Source organism: Equus przewalskii, chromosome 13, assembly GCF_037783145.1.
Source record: "Equus przewalskii isolate Varuska chromosome 13, EquPr2, whole genome shotgun sequence".
Lineage (NCBI taxonomy): Eukaryota > Metazoa > Chordata > Mammalia > Perissodactyla > Equidae > Equus > Equus przewalskii.
This window is the reverse complement of record NC_091843.1, coordinates 34,458,847-34,481,273: the sequence shown is the minus strand read 5'-3', so window position 1 is coordinate 34,481,273 and position 22,427 is coordinate 34,458,847. Positions and strand designations below refer to the sequence as shown.

At 45.3% G+C, this 22,427-nt stretch overlaps 2 protein-coding genes and 1 long non-coding RNA gene across 5 annotated transcripts in view; 1 reads left to right on the top strand and 2 right to left on the bottom strand.

Annotated features, from left to right (window-relative positions):
* The window catches only part of DIAPH1 (diaphanous related formin 1), a 102,243-nt gene extending 96,274 nt beyond the window's left edge, over positions 1-5,969 (bottom strand). For both annotated transcript variants that reach the window (XM_070570561.1, XM_070570562.1), the window contains exon 1: positions 5,738-5,969. In XM_070570561.1, the coding sequence (XP_070426662.1) occupies positions 5,738-5,854 (117 nt within the window). In that variant the 5' untranslated portion in view covers positions 5,855-5,969. The remainder of the gene's footprint in view (positions 1-5,737) is intronic.
* LOC139075291 (uncharacterized) lies at positions 4,377-12,958 on the top strand. The gene is made up of 4 exons (XR_011525527.1): positions 4,377-4,818; positions 4,979-5,179; positions 9,328-9,403; positions 12,052-12,958. It is a non-coding gene; the product is annotated as an uncharacterized lncRNA (long non-coding RNA).
* On the bottom strand, positions 7,806-22,389 carry HDAC3 (histone deacetylase 3). Of its 2 annotated transcripts, XM_008519718.2 has the most exons (15): positions 22,101-22,389; positions 21,912-21,994; positions 20,466-20,608; positions 16,131-16,212; positions 15,944-16,000; positions 15,767-15,822; positions 15,237-15,370; positions 14,621-14,701; positions 14,178-14,251; positions 13,952-14,016; positions 12,660-12,749; positions 12,473-12,531; positions 12,119-12,198; positions 11,649-11,806; positions 7,806-8,460 (listed from the first exon to the last, which is right to left on the bottom strand). In XM_008519718.2, exons 1-15 carry the CDS (start codon positions 22,387-22,389, stop codon positions 8,391-8,393), a joined length of 1,521 nt encoding a protein of 506 aa, XP_008517940.2. In that variant the 3' UTR covers positions 7,806-8,390. The 2 variants fall into 2 exon arrangements, 1 of the variants encoding a protein (XP_008517940.2); XR_011525524.1 differs by lacking the exon at positions 12,119-12,198.
* Between the last annotated feature and the right edge of the window lie 38 nt (positions 22,390-22,427).

The following is a 22,427-nucleotide window of genomic DNA, read 5'->3' as shown; positions in this document are numbered from 1 at the left end:
TTACCAAGGTGTATTCCTTTGTTTTCCGTGAACTTTAGGATCAAATATGGCTTAGAAATCATCCTCTGTTGGGTCCTTAACGTATGTTAAATCTTAAAAGAAAATGCAAATCGTATGCCTTCACACACTATTCCTAAAACAGGGAATAAGTCACGGAATGAGAAATCCAGAAAAAAAATTCAGGACCCCATAAACTCTATCTGCTACCCTAACAAAATGATCAAGCAGCTACTGCCCAAGGAGCACTTAAAACCACCACTGTGGAAGGGACTTCCCGTCTTCCACATAAGAACGCTGCCACGGAAGGCTGCCATGTGTTTCTCTTCAATCAGTTCCGTTATGCTTATTCTCCTTCGTGTCCCCTTATCTGTTCTGTCCCCCTTCTTGGAGGAAAGAAATTTAAGCAAATATTTAAAGGACAAATTGACACTCCCTAACTGTCACAAAGCCAAGCAACAGAGAGCCCGTTTCTTCAATCTTTTCCCTCTCAATCTCATAGCTTCTGGCCTATCTGCTCCTCTCAAATCATCCCTTTTTACTACTCAAGCTACTCTAAGATCCTAAAATTTCCTAAAGGAAATGTAGAATCCAAAATTTCTGCTTCTCCTCCTCCATTCACTTATCCAATTTCCACCCCTTAGCCCCCTGATGTTTCCAACCTACAACTGTGAGAAGGCACTGCTGTACTGAGTGGGTGTTTGGGCTTGATGACATTTAAAGTTCCTTCCAACTCTAAAATTTTAAGGCTACCATTCATAACAAGCTTTAATAATGAATGGAAGTAAGAATCTCAGTCGAAAGAACAATGATTCACCCAGAGTTATCCTGTAATTGGTGGTAAAATTCATTAAAATACTGTTCTCATATTTTTCTTTTCCTTCAGCAATTCTTTTACTTTCTTACAAAGGGTTCCTTGATTCTAAAAACTGTATTTGCAAAAGAAAAAGGTAGAAAATAAGGTAAAATATGTTCAAAGGGATTAAAATATCCTTCGAGGTTTTAAGAAATTTTAGTATCAACAGCTTTTACTGCTCCTGATTCCCCAAAGGCCAGGGTGTCCAAGGGACTTGAACCGGCCCCTAGAGAAGCAGGGAGGGAATGAAAACAAAGAGGGAGGAGCCTCTAGGCAGCTTCGTCTGCATGGGGAGAGGGCTGACTATCTCATCTCACCCTAACTAGGGGCAAACACACAATGCCACTTTGCTAGTTAGCAAGAGGTGAAGTTTTTCCTACTATTTTCAAACAAAAGTGATCAGAATAGGAGGCTCAACATAATCAAGAAAAACACTTCAGTAATACAAAATTTGTTTCAAAATAGGGATGCTTTTGTAGTCATAAATCATTTCAGCTAACTGAGACATAAAATGGGAGAAAATACCACCCGCCTATACAAACTCTTTGTTTCTCTATAATATCTAGTATTTCTTATTAATAAACATGATTTTAACCTGTTCTTCTAAATCATATGTGGCATAACCTTATTTGTTAAGCCTCTATTATGTTTCACTGAAAATATAACACTCTCCAAGAATAACTTGGCAATCCATTTATAAAACACACTGAGGGCCCCAGGGAATATCAAAAGGTTACTCCACCATACAAGAAATAAAATTTGGGGGCCAGCCCGGTGGCGCAGCGGTTAAGTTCGCACATTCTGCTTCGGTGGCCTGGGGTTCGTTAGTTTGGATCCCAGGTGCGGACATGGCACCGCTTGGCAAGCCATGCTGTGGTAGGTGTCCCACATACAAAGTGGAGGAAGATGGGCATGGATGTTAGCTCAGGGCCTGTCTTCCTCAACAAAAAGAGGAGGATTGGCAGCAGACGTTAGCTCAGGGCTAATCTTCTTCAAAAAATAAATAAATAAAATTTTAAAATAAACAATAGAAATTATAAAAAAGAAATAAAATTAGTCTATTCTGACCCATAAGCCCATCAACAAAGTTAAAGCACTTCCCACTTCACTTATTACTATTTACTTAGCTTTTATAGTAAACATAATTTACAGGTCATAAATTTACAGCTCTTTTTTATAAAAGGATCCCAACATTTACCAGCTCTCCCAGGGCAGAGATTTTAATTCAGAGGCATTCCCTCAGTTTCACCTCCTGTGAGGGAGGATGTCCTTTGAGACAAGCAAAAGTAAGACTATCAAGTGGATCTCTGGTCTGTTTCTTTAAACACAAGGCAGGAAGAAGGGCAGAAATTTTTAAGGTATCATTCTGTCATCTCAAACATCTAAATAACATTCCTGTAGGCTCCTCTCCCTCTTTCCAAACTAAGTAATCCTTGTGTTTATCATCTTTCAAAAAAACCCATGACTTGCATAAAGCTCTCTGTATACTCCTTGGTTTTCTGCGACCTTTTGGAGTAAAGTTAACATCTTCTTTAATAAAGGGGAGAGAAGCAGATACCGGCACGGACGACTCCACTTCCTTCATATTCTCTACCTTTCCTAATATCTGTTCAAACTTCTGCTTGGTATCCTTCACCTTTGACTGCTCTCATTTTGGAGAGACAGGGGTCTACAACTAAACATTTATACTTCCACTATCACTTTGCTTTTAGAAGGACATGAAACTACAACATGGTAATCATTCAACATAGGTATCCAAAATTAAACAAGATTTTAAAAACTATATATCTTCTATTCTCTCTAACCCCACACTAAAATTCATGTTTTATAAAATTATGCTCCTAGCTGAACTGGGAAACGACATTCTTTCTTAGAATGTATTTCTTGATTGTATGAGAAGGTATGCAGTCTATACAATGGAGAAATACCCCAGCCTCCTAACATCCTGGTTTTACTCACTCCCCTTGCACATATTTCAGAAATCAGTGTACTTGACGGCCACATTCATCACTGCTGAAAAGTCAGAAAACACTCAGTTCATTTAGAGTTTTTATTTTACTTCATCTTAAGGACTTCTGAAAGGACATGGAATAATGCTCAAGAAGGGATATATATGCTCATGGCCCAGGAGAAGATAGACTTATGAAGAACCAACGGGGAATACCAAGCAGCCTGGCTTCAGCCACACACGTGAGCATCTCTAACCACCACATGTTTTTAAAAGATAATTCCCAACACTTTTTAAACTTTTTAAACTCAGACTCCATGTCTTTTCTGCACAAGATGCCTCAGGGGATAAGAGGAAATCTCAGGCAATTTGTGAGCTCTGTTCTCATGAGCTGATCTGTATTTTGAACCTGCATAAGCCTGGAAAGGTATGTATCAGCTAAAAGGATCAGTAACCCCTCAGATGCAAATAAACAACCTTTGCACACACTAAGTTACAAACCAGTGCAGTTTTATAAAGTACATTCTTAACGGAGTTCCAGAGGACGCGCTCTAGAAAAGGTGGAGTAGGCGAAACATCTCTGAGTTCACTTTTAGCCTATAGTTCAACAAAACTAAGCCATGGGTAAGGAAAGTGCATGAGCAATCTCACCCACTCTACCTACCCCCAAATACATACACTGACACAAACAGAAGTGGACTGCAACGCTCTTCCTAATCTCTCATTTCCACAGAGTTCTCATAAAAAGAGCAATGAGAAAGAGAATATTTTGATGCCTTGAGGTACGTTATAGTCGGCAATAAAGGGGGTAAGAAGCACTACTTTCCTGGAAACTTTTCAATCCCCTAGCTACCAATGCAATTCTCTGCAATGCAATGGCACATAGTTTTTAAAATTCAGCAGGTTAAGAGTTAAGACCAACACCTCTGAAAGAAAAGGAGAACTTGGTTCAGCTCCACCTTCTCTAAAGTAAATACCAACAGCTCTAAGCCAAATCCACTCAGCATATACAAGACTCTGTGGACACTCCAAAAAACAGGTGAAAAGAAGTTGAGTCTCTTCAGCTATCTCACCTTTCAGCACCACACACTTAGTAGATTTCACAAATTTGTGAACAAATTTGTGATCTAACAAGTGTTAGATTAAAAAACACATATAAAATGCTATTAAGCACTTGAAAAACATTTACAAGTCACAGAGGTCGCTATAAATCAGCAGGAACAGTTGAAATTTGGGTGAGGAAGGTCAAACAGTACCCATGGAAACAAAAACAAAACAAAAAGATACAGAAATAGAAGAAATATGGGCCCTAGAACTTAAGTCTTAGAAGAAAAGCTCTCTAACTAGAGGGTTGATTCTTATCCTAAAGAAACAGGTAAATGTTGCTTTAGTCACCATACGGGGAGGGTCATCACTACTATTTACCCTGCATTTCTGGAAAGAAAGATGTTGGCCAGACAAAAACAGGGAGTTATTGACAGCCTGTAAGTCACTGGAAAGGACAGTCCAGAAGCACCTGCCTTGCTAGAAATAGGAAGAGATGAGTCACTATTTTAATTCTGTTTAGTACTCTCCACATTTCAACCCTCTAGGTCCCAAAGCAACATGTTCTTCCTGTTTCTATCACTTTATCAGTTTTCTTCCCAAACTTGGGGAGTTGGGTCAGAATGCTAAGGAGTAGGGATAAGAGAAAGAAAGAGGAAAGAGGAAAGAGAAGCCATTTGTTTAGCAAAAAGAGACACTGGAGTAGGGGTGTAATTACCTGGACAGGAAAACTAAAAAACTACCAAATGATTATTAAGATACAAGCCTCTTTTTCTCTCTGGGATAGTGCCCCGTGTCTTTCAAAGCTTTCACGGTAAGCAGCAAAAAAATAGCTCCTTGGAGAGAGGAGTAAAAAAGAAGATTTAGTGCGGGCAAAGGTAAAGAAAAATGACAGTGTTATATGACTATCAGTATTCCTTCAGACTCGGATTGGAAGTAACTGGCACCTGAGGAAAGCAATACTCTTCTACAGGTAGGAAGAGGAATCTCAGTAGCCTTGGGGCACAGGAGGTGGCAGAAGAGTAGAGGATGGTTATCACAGGAAATGCATGAAAAGCAATTCAATTAAGCACAAACTTCTTGGAATTGCCGTCTAACTTCCTCCCCACGGGGGAGGTTTATCACCATCCTAGGTCAAGAAGGGCATAAGCATGAGAAGTCCTAACAACCTGAAAAGTGCTAAGCAACAGGGCAAAGAGACAGGTTCTCTGGATAGAGAAATACTGGGAAGCAAATTAACGTCATGGCCAATGACCATATCACCTGGGCAGCACCCCGCTCCTGCAATCACAAGGACACGTCCAAGGGAGGAGAGAGGGCAAGGCTCAAGCCAGGTAACATTCCTGTGGGGAAGAATTATCAGGTGACACCGGGCTGAGGGCCCAGAGGGGGGACTGGGCGGGAGGAAAGTTAGCAGGTGAAAGGGATCAATCTGAGACAAGGAAGTGACCTTTGGAGAAGCAAATAAGAGACGATCAAAAGAGGGGGGAAGGGTAATAAGAGAAAACGGACCCGGAAAAGCACAGAGGACCAAGATAGTGATACCTCGGGCAATAGAGGAAGAAGAAAGGAAGTGGGGCTGAGAGAGAGAGGAGATGAGGCTGAGACCGGCCGGGGCTACGGGGGCGGAGGGCAGAGCGTGCCGGCTGGGGGACGAAGGAAGCCCCGGGTGGCCGGGGCAAGAGCCGGGTGGGACTCCGGGGCTCCCTGAGGTCCCGGAGGGGTAGGATGTTGGGCTGCGGAGCCCAGGACCGAGGAAAAGGAGGAAGGGAGGCGCGGGGGCGGCTCCCTAGAGACGGGCGTGAACCCCTGGGGCCGACTGCTGGGGTCTCCGGGCTCCAGTGGGCGGTTACGGGGCCAGGCTGAGAAAGCCGGGTGGGAGGGACACTCACAAATTTCTTGGATTTGCCGCCGTCGCCTCCCGCCGAGGGCAGCTCGTCCGGGCTCCGGCCCTTCTTCTTGTCCCGGGTCCCGCGGCCGGGCCCCAGGCCCCCGCCGGGCGGCTCCATGTCCAGGTTCGCGCTGGAGAGCGACCCCGCGCCTACGCCGCTCCCGCCAGGCAGCTCCGAGCCCGCCGCCGCCGCCGCCGCCGCCCAGCAGCTCCTCTGCCCGCCGCCGCGCCCCGCCTCATTAGCATGCCGGCTGCGCACGCCTCATGAATATACAACGGCGACGCCTAGCTCCCGCCCGCCTGCCCCACTTCCGCCCGGACCCGCAGCCCCTACCAATGGGGAAAGGGACGGGGGTGGAGGGAAGCCGCGGAAACGCGCTACCTGCCCGGCGGGCCTAACCATTCGGACTCACGTCGGGGGGTGCTGAGCGGGCGGTGCAACTCTCCGCGGCCGCAACCCGGAACGGCGCCCCCTGGCGGGTGGAGCGGCGCAGGCCTCATCTCTCCCACGCAGTGCCCACGTGGCTGTAAAACCTGGACCCTCTCACACCCCAGCCCAGAATATTATCTGAACCAAAAATTGCATGAAACTGTCTTCTTGGCAGGTAATTTTGTGCTGGGCTTTCCAGGATAATACAGTTTTCATGTGGGCCATACCAAGGACGCACATGAAAAAGAAATGTCAGCCACCATATATTGAAAGCTACGGTGCCAAGAGCAGAGCTTGGTCCAAGGCAAGTGCTAGACTGGAACTTGACTAGCTCTGGAGTTGGATTACCTCGTTTTGAATTGCAGATCTGCTATTTTCTAGTTGTGTTTCTTATCTAGAAAAACTACTTACTGCCAACGTGTGCCTAAATAGTAATAATAGTTACCATTTACAATGCACTTGCTCTCTGCCAGCAACTATACAAAACACTCTTATTTTCTCAGTGAATCCTCACAATGCCATGTGATAAATCCCACTAGTCTCACCATTTTACAGATAGTAAATTTGAACTTTGAGAGTTGAAGTGACTTGCCTAAGGACAAGTAATTAAGTGATAGAAAATTTAAACCCAGGTTAGTCTGACAGCGAAGCCCTATGCTTAACCAGGATTCCCTACTGACAGAAACCAAACCTGAGTGAAAAGAACAGGTGTTCTCCGAGAGTATGTTCTTTGCTCTTCTAGCTTGACTTCCTCCTCAGTAATGTCATCCATTCTCTCAGGTACATCTGTCTCATGTGTGAAAAGTATATGGCACCTAGTAGGCCCTCAAAGTATGGACCAAATTATTTTGCCCACAGCTAGCAAGATTTCAAATGTACATCCCTGGAGGGTAGAGTCAGTGCCTCATTCTAGAGCCCCTACTGCTGTCTAGGGCCTGCTATATTACAGGGACTCTGCCAAGCTGGCTGGACCCTAAATTTGGCCTTCACCTCGTGTTCCACTTTCTGTTTGCTTGATGGAAAGTTGCATAGAGCTGTCCAGCCCACACTTCGAACTCAATTTGTCCAAAAACGTTCAAAAGCTACTTACTTTCTAAGCTGGAGTGTTGAGGAAAGACAAGATCAAAGCACAGAAGCAGTGACCCAGCTATTACTCTTCTTTCTTGTACCACTTTCCACATCTCCTATAGCCTTTATCTCACTCCTTAGTGGATTGTAAACTCCTCCAGGGAAGGGTCCATGTTTTGGCTACTACAGTATCTAGCATCGTTCTTCACATAGACAGTTAAGATAATGAGCAACTACTTACGGCAGGCACTGTGCTAAGCACTTGACATGTTTTATCTCAGTGTATCTTCACCAACTAGCATCACCATTTCAAATGCCCAGGTTCAAAAACCTGAAGTTATCCTCTACTCCCTCTCTTAAGATACTGATCTGCCCAGGTCTGTCTAACTCGTAACCAGAAGGTTCTATTAAGTCCCTATATGAGTAAGATAATCCATGTTGAATACATATACCTAAGTGCTGAAGGAATGTTAACTATGATTTTTATTATATACATCATCACTTCCATTTCCTCTCCCTTCATATCTAGGCAGCTAGCAAAAATTAAGAATATTCTCAGAAAGGCAAAAGGTACAAAAAATACCAACTTGGTTTATTGGATAAAAACAGTGGTAAAATGGACATAAAGCCAAAAGTCAGAACAGGACATTTTGACATCCTCCCCCAACTCAAAATCGTACTTCCCATGATCTGGGGTTAAGGTGTTAGGGAGCCAGAGCCTCCTAAAATCCCTCAATCTTCACCTGCACTGGAAGCAAAGCCTGCAGTAGAATCCAGGAAAGGAGGAAGTCAGAGGCAACCTCAGTCCTATTACTCCTCAGCCCTCAAGGTCTCTGGATTGGAGGGAAGCAGGGAAGGAATAAGGGGGTCAGCGGGGCTGGGACTGGCTTCTAGGGCCCACTGCTCAGGATGTCCTAGAGACAGACAGCTATCCTTGTCCCCATCCAATCCCTAATAGGTACCATTGTTAGGCCTTGGGAAGGAGAGGAAAGGGGATATTTGGTTCAAGAACCAGATGTGGTCTTTAAACCCTCCCCTAGTGTTGGTAAAAGCCCTGAAGGTGACCAGTCCAGGGCTGGGGGAGCCACACCTTTTCCCTCCCACCCAACCAAGAGGTAAAAAGGAATTCCTTAGGACACAGCAAGCCTAGCCGCTCTTAAATCTCCACGTCGCTTTCCTTGTCGTTGTCATGGTCTCCATCATAGAATTCATTGGGTGCCTCTGGCCTGCAAAACAAGGGGAGAGAGGTCAGGGTCCCACTCTCCAACTTCCAATCTTCTCCCACATAGGCACGCTCACTGGAGCCATTTCTCAGGCCCCCTCTGTCAGAGAACCACTCTTCTCCTTCTGTTGGTAGAGACTAATCACTCGTCATTCGTCCATTCATGTAGTCAATAACCACTGAGACTACTCTGTGCCAGACACTGTTACAAGACCTAGCAATGCAGTAGAGAATAAGTCAGACAAAATATCTGCCTATCTCAAAAAACATACCTAATAAATGAGACTGACAATAACCAACAAAGTAAGCAAATAAATATGATTTCAGATGGTGGAAAATGTTATGAATAAAATGATATAAAGGGATGTGACTAAGAGTGATGGGAGGAAAAGGGTAAAATTTCAAACAGGATTATTAGAGAAAGCTGTTTTAAGAAGCTAAGACCCAAAGTCTGAGAAGGTGCTGGCCAGGCAAAGATCTCAGGAAGACCATTGCAAGCTGCAAGAAAACCAACAACAGACCTTGTAAGGCGGAAGGAGACTGATGTATTCCAGTAAGAGCAAGGAGGCCAGGATGGCTGGGAGTAGTGTGCATGGAGGAGAGTAGTCAGAGATGTAGCCCAGGGAGGTAGGTAAGGGCCAGCATGCAGGGCCTTTTAAACCCATGGTCAGAAATTAGGATTTTCTTCTCAGCGCAATGGAAAGGGAAGTTTCAAGCAGAGGAGTGACAGGATATTATAAACCTGTAGTGAGTGAAGGGATGTGAAAGCAACATAGGGCCCAATAAGTACTCAATACTGGTTCCTTTCTTTTTTGAAAACTATTCTCTTGGAGAATATGAATAACTGATAACTGAATTTTCTTGCCCACAGCTGACACTGAGAAAGAAGAGAGAAAGTCATCAAAGAGAAGCTGGGGAACTAAGTCAGGAAAGGCCTTATCTGCCTGGTAAGCAATGTCTCAGTTACCTCTAAGTGCACAAGGTTAAGGGTGTGGAGTCAGAGACTTGGGTTTGAATCTCAGCTCTGTTATTTAACTAGCTGTGGGACCTTCGGAAAGTTATTTAACCTCTCTGAGTCCTAGATTCTTCTTCTGGTAATTTAAGGATAACAGCCACCTCTTAGGGTTGCCTGACGGCAGCAGAATGATGACATGATGATATGTACGATTTAATATAAAACACTTAGTATTGAATCTGGTGCTTAGCAAACCCACAAAAAGTGGTAACTCATCATTACCACTCAGCAAATGATATGCAAGCTGGAGATATAGGCATCAAAGAACAGGAACTCAGTGGGTGGTCTGACAGTGAGTTAGGGCTTAGGACAGGAAGAGGACTGAGGCGTCTGCTGGCTGTTGAGAGGGGGCGGTATAATGCAGAGACTAGGCCCAGACACCAGCCTGGAACTATAGATGAAAAAGACAACCTTTACCAAAAGGAAGAGCTTAAAAGCAAGTTTTTACCTGTTTTTAAGTCAAAGAAAATCTATTTCCAAAAGTCAAGCCTCAGAGACCTAGAGAAGCTGAGAAGGAGATGATGGGTCAAAAAGGAATCCCTGAGGCAAGGTGTTCAGATACCTCCTTAAACAGAAGTGGGAATAACGGGCTGGCCCTGTGGCCGAGTGGTTAAGTTTGCGTGCTCTCAGTGGCCTGGGGTTTTCTGGGTTCGGATCCTGGGCGCGGACATGGCACCGCTCATCAGGCCATGCTGAGGTGGCGTCCCACACAGCACAACCAGAGGCACTCACAACTAGAATATACAGCTATGTACTGGGGGTGGCTTTGGGGAGAAGAAGAAAAAGAAAGAAGACTGGCAAGAGATGTTAGCTCAGGTGCCAATCTTTAAAAAAAGAGAAGTAGGAATAAGGGGGTATTCATGGAGGAGGAGGGTTGGAGTAGTCCCAAGGGTCTGAGCAGTAAAGCCCAGGACCAGAGGAAAGATCTGGAAGCCTGAACTCCAAGACAGAAAAGCAGATTCTGAAAGAGACTGAGAAGTCCATCAGACTCTGCAGCAGAGCCAGCTCAAACCTCTAACACTGTGTGGGAGCAGGACCAAGCGTCCTGCAGGTGTCCAGCTGTGGTTATCCCTCAATCACATAAGGAAATCTGTTCTCCATTAAGTGCATCTGTTTCTGCACTTCTGGATTCGTTGTCTTTTCCCTTCATTTTTCAGAAAAGCCCGTTTGGGGATTTTAAAAAATTTCTATCCAAGTCTCTTTTTTCCCTAATTCATGGCATCTGTAAATACTTTAATATGTATCACAGAAAGATACAGACTTAAAAAAAATAACCACAACACAATTATCACACCTGAAAAAATTAACAGAGGAAAGAAATCAAAGGGCCTTAGAGAGCAGTATACAGGCAGTGACCTATCCAGCTCAGAACCTGGAAGGAGTGAGTAAAATACTGGCAAGAATATAAACTATTACAGACTTTTTGAAAGGCAAGTTGGCAGCAAATATAAGAAATTTTAGTGTACACAGCCTTTGACCTAGCAGCAACAACTCTAGGAATCTAACCTGCTCAAACAAGCATGCAAAGATATATATGTATGGGAGCTCACCCCCACATTCTTTTTAATAGGGAAAAAATGGGAAATAATGTAAATGTCCATCAGTGATACTTGATTAAATTATACTGCATCCACACAACAGAATATTATACAGTTGATAAAATAATGAAGTAGATCTATATATATTGACGTGGAAAGATACATTGTTTTGCTAAAAAAAAAGAACCAGCCATAAGTTGTAGAGCAATATGTATAGAATGACCCAACTTGCATTAAAAAAAAAAAACTACACAAATTCTGAGAATGAGTGTATATGTGTGTTTGTGTTTATATGTGCATGTTGAATAGTATACTTGTAATCTATAGAAAAAAGTCTGTCTGAAAAGATACAACTCAAACTATTAACAGTAGTTACTTTGTGGAATGGGTCTAGGATTATGTGAAAAGCAAACATCATATTTTGGTGCTGTTTAAAATTTTTACAATAAACATATGTTACTTACATCATTAAAAACAGGGCAAAAAAAGAGTGTGGAATTGCAGCAGACCAAAGAGTAGGCATACTGAAGGAGATAAGCCAGGGACAATTAAGCTAATGCCTTCCAATTTACTTTTTCCCTCCTAACCTTCCCAACAAGCCTGCCATTTTCCCCTGCTCTCCAGTCCCTGCCCCCAGACCTGCTGTAGTTCTCCTCTGGACCCCTCTCCTCTGCATCAGCCTCATCAGTCCTGTCATAGGTCAGGAGGTCTGCAGGCACATCATGAATCTGGACGCTAGGCGCATGGTTCAGCATCTTCAGGTTTTCAAAGATTGTCTGGCGGATCTGGTCCAGATACTGGTTGGGAATAAGGAATAGAGAGTGAGCAGCTCCCAGTGATTCCCAGGGCATCTACCCTTGTAGCTGCCTTTCACCCCTACTGTCCTAGTTTTAATTCTATTTCAAATCCTAGTTCGAGTCCCCTACCTGATAAGTGTCCCTCTTCCCAACTCCGTTTGCCTCTACTTTAAACTGGTTTGCCTCCTAGCTGATAATAGTGATAGTGATGGCTGAGAACTTTCTTCTCTTCTCTGGCTTCTCAGATTTCCCACATCCTGGACCTCTCCTGGGCTCCCCAACCCTTGTGTTCAGCTTCTTTGAGCTGCTGACCTGGCGTGAGTTCTGATTCTCGATGCGGGTGCTGACATCTGGATGGAGCGTGAAGTCCGGGGCAAAGTACTCGAAGTATTCTTAGTGGGGAAGGGAGATTAGGAGAAGGAGGTATGGCTCAGAGACAGACAGGCAGGTCCCCAGACTTCCCAATCTCTTCCCTTCCCATTCAAAACCCCTACACAATAGCTGCCCAATCTTTTCCCTGCTCTGAGCCCAGGGATTTAGTCTGCAGAGCTCTAAAAGTATCAAATTTCCCATCTGCCTTCAAACCAGGCCATTTTGGAGTCTTGTGAGAATAGCCTTCCTGTGTATACATACACAAACCTGTGTGTATCACGGGGTGGTCCTTACCACTATAGGGAAGCTCCTCACTAATGGCCTCTTCTACCAGCAACGATGTCTCATACGTCCTGAAACCAACCAGCAGAGGGGGAAAGGCTGAGCAAGTGGGCTGAAGTGCCCACCTGGCCATCTCTCAGGGAGCCCCTACCTCACACACTGGATGACAGGGAGGAGGAAAATCAGGGACTGTGCTCACCAGCAGCGGGCAACATTTCGGACAGTATAGCCACCACCACCTAGCACCAGTAGAGGAATATTGAAGCTCTTGACGTATTCGACACACTCCCTGTTAAAAAGAACCAGAGGAATGGGTGGAGGAAATTACCAAAAGCCAAAGTATACACCTCTAGGTATTGCCTGGGAAGGGGAACAAGGGAACTAAAAATGTTCTACGTCTTGATCGAGGTAGTGAAATTCATTGAGTCATACCCTTGAGATACATGCACTTAATTATATACATGTTGTGTCTCAATAAAAATTTTAAAATAAAGCGCACTCCCACCTCTGTCCTGCTCAACACCCACCCTGGCACCCCAACTGTTAATCAACTATTCTCATAGATGCACCAACAAATGCTGTCAGTTCTAGCCACAAAATCTAACTCAAATCATCTACTTCTCTCCATTGCCTCCTCCTCCACCTTAGCCGAGCACCACATCTCCTGCCTAAACACCAAGAGCTTCCTAACTGGTCTTCCCACGTCCACTCCTGTTCCACTCCCACCCCAAGCCTTTCTCCATTCAGCAGTCAGAGCAGTCACTTTAAGACACGAGTTGGCACTTCCCTGCTTAAAATCTTTCAAAGGTTTCCCATCATATTTGAAATATAATCCAGATGCCTTACCAGGGTCTAAAGGCTCTGCACAACTTGCCACTGCCGACTTCTCAGACCCCCTTCACACCACCTCCAGCTTGCTCCCTGTGTTCTTGTCTCACTGGTTTTACTTCATCTCCCCTGCTATACCAGCTCTTCCTGCCTCAGGGCCTCTGTGTGGGCCCTGCTCACTGCTTGGGACAGACCTCTCTCCTCCTCTTATGGCTCGCTCCTTTTAGCCCCCACACCTCAGCTGAAATTTCACCCTCTCAGAAAATCCTTTCCAAATCATGCTATCTAAAGTAGGCTCCCCACTGTTATCCTGCATGCTACCTTTCTATCTCTTTCCTCCATAGACTTATAACAATCTACTTATTTTGTTGGCTTACTCATTTTTTGTCTGTTTCCTACACTAACCTGTAAACTCCATGGGAGTTTCCCCATTGCATCTCCATCTCCTAGTACAATGCCTGGAACATAACAGGTGCTTAGTAAAAACCTATTGTAAATGAATGACCAGCTGTGGAACCCTGTTCAAGGTGACATTTCTGGTTCAAGTAAAATTTGTAGCTATTTCTGATTCCCAAGAGGAGGTGAGGCCTATTCCCCAACTGCCATGTATTGAGGCCCAAGGCCACTTGAAACCCTGGGGGAGTGGAGGAGGGCAAGGCTCACCCATGTCCTCGAATACTGAGGTTGAAGCAGCCCAATCGATCACAGCCCAGTGAGTCAGCTCCACACTGCAAAAAGCAAAGGCCAGGCAGCTGCAGTGAGATAACTGAGCAGAATGCCCCAGATGTCCTTCATTTCCCTTCCACTACCAACCTTGGGGCTCTCCCCTTCCCTGCCCTCTTCTCCCTAGCCCAGGCAGAGCCCCCTGAGGAGGCACTGACAGTATTACCTGGAGCACAATGCACGTGGGTTGGTAGAATTCCACCACCTGGCTGATAACTGGCTGGAAAAGGTGCTTGTAACCTGGGAGAGGGCCAAAGATGGGCACCTGGCACCCCAAGGGGATGGGGAGACAGGGAACAAAAGGAAAAGGGGTTGAGAGAGCGTGCAGCTCAGGAAAGGGGCAACCCAAAGAACCAAACGATTGGTTCTGAACTTCTGGAAGGGGTCCCAGACCCCTCCAAGTGACTGATAAAAGCTAATGACTCTTCTCCCAGAAAAATGCACATACACATAATATGTTGCATATAATTCCTGGGGGGTTCATGGTCCCTCTGAAGGCCATTCATCCTTAAGGACACCTGGCTCAACAGCAGACAATACCAGGCAGAAGAGGTTAACTCAAGGAGAGAAAAAAGGACGAGTGAGCAGGGAGAAGACTTCAGTACTTACTCTGGTCATCAATGCCATCCCGCAGCGGCACATTGAGACAGTAGTAGCGGCCACTCTCTGCTCCAACTTCATACATGTCACCTATAGGGAAGTGGGAGGTAGGAAGTGGCAGCCATGGACAGGAGGCATCCACAACTCAGCTGCTCCAACCCCAACCCATGCACTGAGGGCCTCTCACTCCATCTACATTCCTCCACCACACACTCCCTAGAGCCACTAAGTCTCTTGCAGCTTGCATTCATTCAACTAATACTTTCTGAGGGCCTACTATGAGTCAAGCTGTGTACTGGACACTGGGGATACAGCAGTAAAGAGAACAATTGAAATGAATGAAATCCCACCAAGCTTAGCTTCTTGGGGGTGGGCACGAACAGGAGGGAGACAGTAAACAAAACAAAACACCACAGTAAATACAAATAGGAGTGAGTGCTCTGAGAGAAACAGGCAGAGTGACATGATAGAGTAATGGGGAATGAGGTGATTACGTTAACTGGGGCAGTCAGGAAAGGCTTCCCTGAGGAGGGGCCATCTGAGCTGAGACCTGAAGTCTGAGAAGGAGGCAGTCATGGTAAAGAGCTGAGGGGTGTGAAGGAGACGGCCGTCCCTATTCCCATACCTGTGCCAGGGAAGAAATAGTTTCCGTATTTGTGGAAGGACACGGTCATGACCCGGTCAGTGAGGTAGAAGGCTTCCTGAACCCCGTCACCATGGTGGATGTCAATATCAATGTAGAGCACCCGAGGGTGGTACCTGGGGTGAGGGCGAAGCCAGGGTCTGAGGCAGAGGTGAACCCCAGGAAGAAAAAACTCCCAACCCACTCCTACCAAACACAAGGTATGGAATTATGAAGAGTCTGCTCTGGCCCAAGTCACCTGAAACCTAATACCACCAGTTACCTAAGGGTTACCCTGAGGCTCCAGCCTGGAGTCAGGGACAGGAGAGGGATGTGCAGAGAAGACTGAAATGTGAGCAGGCGCAGGGAATCTGCAGCAGAGTAAAGGAAGAGGCAGCCTGAGGAAAGCATCAAGAACTTGGGAGAAGCTAGTGTGCGGCTGGAGGTCAGGGCCAGAGCCAGGGAAGTCTAAGAGACCTCCTCAGCCAAGAGTCTTTAAGTTCCCCCCACAGGTCTCCTCCTGGGCTACTTACTTGAGGAGCTCCAGGATGCCAATCACAATGTCATTGACATAGCAGAAGCCAGAGGCCTATGGTGAGATAGTGGTCTTACAAAGAAAGGAACAATTCTTCCACCGAGCTACCCCCTACTGTCATTCTGACCACCTTCCCTAGGGTAGCCAGTGTCTCCCCCATCACCTCCTCACTCACCTCAAACTTCTTGGCATGGTGCAGACCACCAGCCCAGTTGATGGCAATATCACAGATCTGAAAGACAAACACCCAATTCATAGTCCTCCTCATGCCCACCCCCAAAACTGGGAGCTCAGGGTGAGGGCTGAGGCCTTGAGTCCAGGCACCCACAGGAAAGGGGGAACAGGACTTGGGCTATTGTCACCTTGTTGTTCAACTGGGTTGCTCCTTGCAGAGATGCGCCTGTATAACGAGAGCAGAACTCAAAGAGCCCGGGAAACACTGGACTGCAGGAAAGAGGAACAAGTTGGAGCCCCTTTACCTTTGTCCAGGCCCTTCCTACGCCTCTCTCTCCACCCCACACCCCTCCAATCTCCATTCTTCCATAACCCTCTCTCCCCCTCCTACACACCAGAGTTATCTGCAAATTTATTCAACAAATATTTTAGACCAAACCATGTACCAAGCTCTGTGCAAGGCACTAGATGGGAAGTAAAGAAGCACTGAATTCTGTTAGGGAGTTTATGACCTAGCTGGGGAGAGAAGTAGGCAGCTCCTAAGTACTTGAGCACACACATGAAAGGGAAATAAGTTGAGAGAGAACATGAACTTTGTTTTTCTTAAAAGATTCTTCTATGTGTACCACATTTTAACATAATGTTCAATAATATTCTTTATAGTCACACATTTTTAAGAGTTTTATTCCTATATATGTGAAATAGTAATAATGATGAGATAACCCACAGACAGCCTTTAACACAAGTGTGTGGTACCTAGTAAGCCTTTAATAAATGTTAGCTATAATTATTACCATCTTCATTCTTGATAAAAAGGTTATATACTATATGGCCCTATTTATATAACACTCTTGAAAAGGCAAAATATAGGGACAGACCTCAGATCAGTAGTTGCGTGGAGCTAAAGTGGAGAGAAAGAATTGACTACAAAAGGGTATGAGGGACCTTTGTGGGATCATGGAAATAATCTATATCTCAATACATTCTGTCAGAACTCTGAGAACTATATACCTAAAAAGGGTGAATTTTACTGTATGCAAATTATACCTTCAAAAACCTGACTTTTTTTTTCCCCTGAGGAAGATTCACCCGGAACTAACATTTGTTGCCAATCTTCCTCTTTTTGCTGAGGAAGATTCTCCCTGAGCTAACATCTATTGCCAATCTTCCTCTATTTTGTATGCGGGCTGCCATCACAGCATGGCCACTGACAGTGGTGTAGGGCCACACCCAGGAACCAAACCCAGGCAGCCAAAGCAGAGCGCACTGAACTTCACCACTAGGCCACCAGGGCTGGCCAAAACATCTGACTTTTAAAAAGGGAAAAGCTTAAAAATCCCTAGTCTTAGGTCTCTAAGAAAAACAGTGCAGCTGACACATTTGACCATGTGAAAAGAGAACTGTAAGGAGTTTTAGAGTTTCTCAAAGGGTTTGGGAAGAATTAGTGATTGACACCTAGAAAAATAAACAAATGAAAAAACAATGCAATTATCAGCTCCAGGAAAAACAGAAAGTTGTACAAGAAAAAAGATGAAATCATAGTATACTATTTGGCTCCATAATAAATGAATCTTTCAAAGCTATAATAATGTAAACACAGAATACTTATTTAATAAAAATTGTGATATAACTATATTGTGAAGCTGGGAGGGGAGGAGAAGCCAGGGTGATGGTATGAGAGACTAATGCTCATCTACCATACTAAGAGCTTGATAGACAATGCCTAAAATTGATAAATGAAGAAATAGCAACACAAGCAAGTTATAAGAGGCTGTAGAGTATGTTAGTATGATTAAAAGCCCAGATTCTGGAGCCAGACTACCTAGGTTCAAACCTTGACTCTTAAACGCCTACTAAGGATCATGAGGCTGGGCCAGCTGTCTAACCTTTTTGTGCCTAAGTGTCCTCGTCTGTAAGAAGGAGACCACAACACACCCTGCTTCATAGGGTTTCTTGAGATTAAATGAGCAAATGGCTGTAAAGCATTTAGAACAGTACCTGACACACAGTAGGCATTACCTAAGTATTACAAATCATTAGTAACAATAGTAGATGAGTATTATTATTTTGAAATCCAAAGAGTAACACCAGAAGAAACAGCTAAAGACACTGAAAGCGGCTGCCACTGGGGAGAGGGGTTCATAGCGGGGAGACAGGTCTAGGTCTGCTTCTTTTACTTTTTTTTTTTTCATTAAAAGCCTTGTAGTACAATTTGGCTTTTTATATTGGATTACTTTGCAAATAATCATAAACTCATTAAAAGGAGGGAAAAAAAGAGAATCCCTGATTCTCAACTGAAACACAGATGAGCATAACTGTAGCTTAAGTTTGATGGCACAACTGATGCAGTGCAAAAGGCCCAGTGGTAGTATTCCCTAACTGCACAGAGAGCGTTTACAGGGCCGCGGCTGTGACCTGAGGGCTGACTCTGCGTTCCCAGACCTATAAAGTGAACTCAGAAAGAGCAGCAACAACAATAACAAAAAACCAAGAACCTCTTAAGACAGCACGTGACTGAACACCAAATGAGCAGGGCAGCGTGTGCAGGACAGACCTCTGTGGCTGGCATGGTCAAGAGAGGCTTCATGATATCAAGCTTCATGGTGGTGTGAAGGCTGGGAAGGGCTTGGAGAGGCTGAATGAGGAACAAAGGGCATTCTAGGAAGGGAAGCTATGCAGCAGGGGTGTGGGGATAAGGTTAGGAAGGTGCTCAATGCCTTCTAACCTCCATCCCAGGCTTCGTCTATTGATAAGATCTTTCAAGGAACCAGATTAGCATCATGTTTAAAAACCTGGGCTCTGGATTTGAATCCTGCCACCTGCACTGACCAGTTATGTGATTCTGGCTAAGTTACCTAAATCTCCTCAACCTTCAATTTACTTATGCCTAACATCAAACGAAGGTCTATTACATCTAACAGCGTGAGACTTCAGTGGATGTACTAGCAATCCTCAGCACTGCAGTGTAAGCGCTCAATAAATGGTAGCTGGGGGCCGGCCCAGTGGTATAGTGGTGAAGTTTGCGCACTCTGCTTTGGCAGCCTGGGGTTCGCAGGTTCAGATCCCGGGTGCAGGCCTACACACCACTCACCAAGCCATGCTGTGGCAGGCGTCCCAAAATAGAGGAAGATGGGCACAGATGTTAGCTCAGGGCCAATCTTCCTCACCAATAAATAAAATAAATAAATAAATGGTAGCTGTTAGAGGAAACTCTACAGGATCTACAGCCTGGTTTCTTCAAGAAATAAATTCAAGGAAGAAAAGGAAACATAAAAGATTAAAAGTCTTACGAGACAAAATACATACAACCAAATGCAATGTGTGGACCTTGTTTAGATCCTAATTTAAATAAGTCAACTGCAAAAAAGAAAAATTATGAGACAATTGAAGAAATCTGAGTACTGATTGCAAATTCAGCGATATTAAGGAATTACCGTTAATGTCTTAGGTGTCATAATGATACTGTTTTTTTTTTAAAGAGTATCATTTGGAGATACACAATAAAGGATTTACAGATAAAAGGATGTGACATCTGGGATTTGCTTTAAAATAATCTCATGTGAGAGGATACAGATGAAATAAGATTGGCCATTTGCTCATAAGTGTTGTAGCTGGGTGATGGATCTATGGGGGTTCACTGTACTATTCTACTTTCAGAAACATTTGAAATTTTCCCTAATAAAAAGTTTAAAAATAAATTGAGTAAAGGTAGCTGTTATGGTCACTGTATTTTCACGGCTGTATACCAGAATGTGAGCAAGGATCATGGCTTATCTTCGTTGTCCACTCCCTTCCCCACGGGGCCTAACTCTGAGTCTTTTCCTATGATACAAGCTCAATGTAAACCTGATCGTGTCAAATCACTCTCTTGCTTTTTAAAATACTTTGATGACTTCCCTCTACTGTAGGGGTAAAAACCCCAATTCCTAATAGGGCTGTTTACTTTTTAAAGGCCCTGCCTATCTCTAGCCTCAATTCAGATTACTCTTCTCTTCAGATTCTGTGGTCAGCCTTTTTTCTGTTCCTCAAATGAGTCATATGCTATCCCACCCTTAGCACATGTTGTCCCTACTGCCCATGACATTCCTCTCCTTACTCTCTATCCTCCCAACCACCTTTCATCTAATTACCTCCTACTCTTTCTTCAGATCTCAGCTCAATCTTCATTATTTCCTCTAGGAAGCCTCCACTGACCAGATTACTCCCAAGCTAGATAATTCTTCCATATATACACTCTCATAGTCTGTCACATGCCTCTCCTTCACTGGACTTAGCAGAATTATAATATTAAAACATTGCTGTTATTATTTATTATTGCATTCCCCAGCACTTAGCACAGGGCCTGACCTACAGCATGACCCATAAATATTTGTTGAATAAACAAATGCGTAAATGATGATTCATTGACAAGTAGATCCCCCTTCATATCTTCCCACTGCTGCCACAAGACCTCACTCAAGTATGCTCCTTGAAATGCCTGGCATCAAAGTGCCTGGCATCAAAAGTCCCAGTCCTCCCCTCACCAGTCATCGCCCACATTGAAGGCATTAAGGCTCTTGGTGAAGCCTTGCATATTGGTGGGGCTGACTCTCTGCAGGAAGTCGATGTAGTCTTCAGAGTGGAAGCGGCACATGTCATGCTGGGATGCCTGGTATGGCTTGAAGACCTCAGGATGGAAACACAAGGTGAACCCAGGCAGAGTCAGCCCCACTCATGCGGCTAAGACCACCCACACTGAACACAGCCCTGAGGACTGTCCAAAACTACATACAGCAGTCCCGTTACCCCTCAATCCTTGACACTCTATGAGGCAAAAGTTGAAGAGAGGCTCCGATTAGCCAGGTGGTTTATTATGATCAAGCCCCCTAAAGACCACGGGCTTCCCTTCTCCTTCCCACCTCCAGTCCTGCATTTCTTACCTTCTCAACCTTGAGCCCTGATCCACCTGCTCTGTTCCCTGGATCTCCCATTTCTGATTCTTTCCATAGTCATCTCCTCCCCTGGACTCTGATTCCTCTCTCCTCTGAGTTCTTCTTAATTTTGGAGTCAAATAATATCGGATATATGACAACCTTCTAATTAAAACCCAAAGTGCCAAAGTGCTAAGCCAGAGATTTATTATCTTTTGAGGATTCTACATACTTCTTTTGAAATTGGGCAAGAACAAAAAGCTTTTCTCTTCCCAGAAAATGCCACCGGTATACATACCAGCAAACGATTTCAAGGGATGCATAGATTCATGCATTAACATCACCTCAGTCTTCTCTACGATCAGTTCACTTCTCTGTGCCTCAGCACAAGCAGTGGACACTCATTCATTCTCTTGACTAATTGCCCTCGTAACGCATAAGGGCTTAGCTTAACTGCTATAATTGCATACCACAGCTATAAATTCCAAGCTGGCGACAGTTTATCTGAGAGTTGTGTAGTGATTACCCGTGTAGGGGTATTGTAGGTTGAAAAGGGCATACCGAGGACATCTCCTGCTCTCCTCCACACACACAATCACACTTACACACAGGGCCTCGGAGTCCTCCCTGGAGCTCCAGCTCCTTGGAGGTGAAGACAGGTCGCAGAAAAGGGGTGGGAACTGAGGGTAACCTCACATCCAGATACAGTGATCCAGCCTCTCTCCCTTCCCTGAGGCCACAGCACTGCCCACATCCTAAAATGCTAGGGAGGAAAATACTTTCTGTCTTCAAACAAGCCCCACTCCGCCCTAACCTAGGTCAAAGGTTGGTCCACCCGACGTCAAAGGGTGGTTGACCCAAGGTGAAAAAGTAACTCCTATTAAGTCAAAGGATGCACCCACCAACACTCTGCACATGGGAGTGCTCCTGGTTCCTTCCATCCAGCCTCCCCCGCAGCCTAGGGGTGGGTCGCACTTGGTGCATTCAGCGCAGCCTACCCATCCCTAGGGCCGCAGCTCGCCCCCACCCTCAATCCCCAGCAGAGGAGGCACGACTCACGATCATCTTCTTATAGAGACCGTAGTGCAGGACCAGACTATGGGTCAATGCCAAGCGATGGGGCTTCATAGGGTGCCCGGCCCCTGGGGTGGGAGAAGAGAGTTCGTCAGCTCCCATCCCTGGACTTGTAGCCCGCGCCTCGAAACCTCCGCGTCCCAAAACCCCTCACGTATAACCTTGATCCCTCACCGTAGTGGAAGTTGCCCACGTCGGGGTCGTAGAAATAGGCCACGGTCTTGGCCATGGTGCAGCGGGAGAAGGCCCCTCGCCTCCGCCACCCGCCCTGCCGCCTGCCCCACCCCCGTCGTGCGTGCTGCGTAAGCACGCAGCCTGCCTCTGCGGAACCGGGAGGCCCAGGCCCCGCCTCCCTAGACCACGCCCAGACCACGCCCCCTGCGGAGTTCCGCCCCTCGCCTTGCTTCGCCCTTCTAGGTTCTGAGGCGTGAGCGTCTGGGTTTGGGCACAGGACAGGTTGCATTGGTCCTAGGATGCGAGGGCCATTTCCTTCCGGGCGGG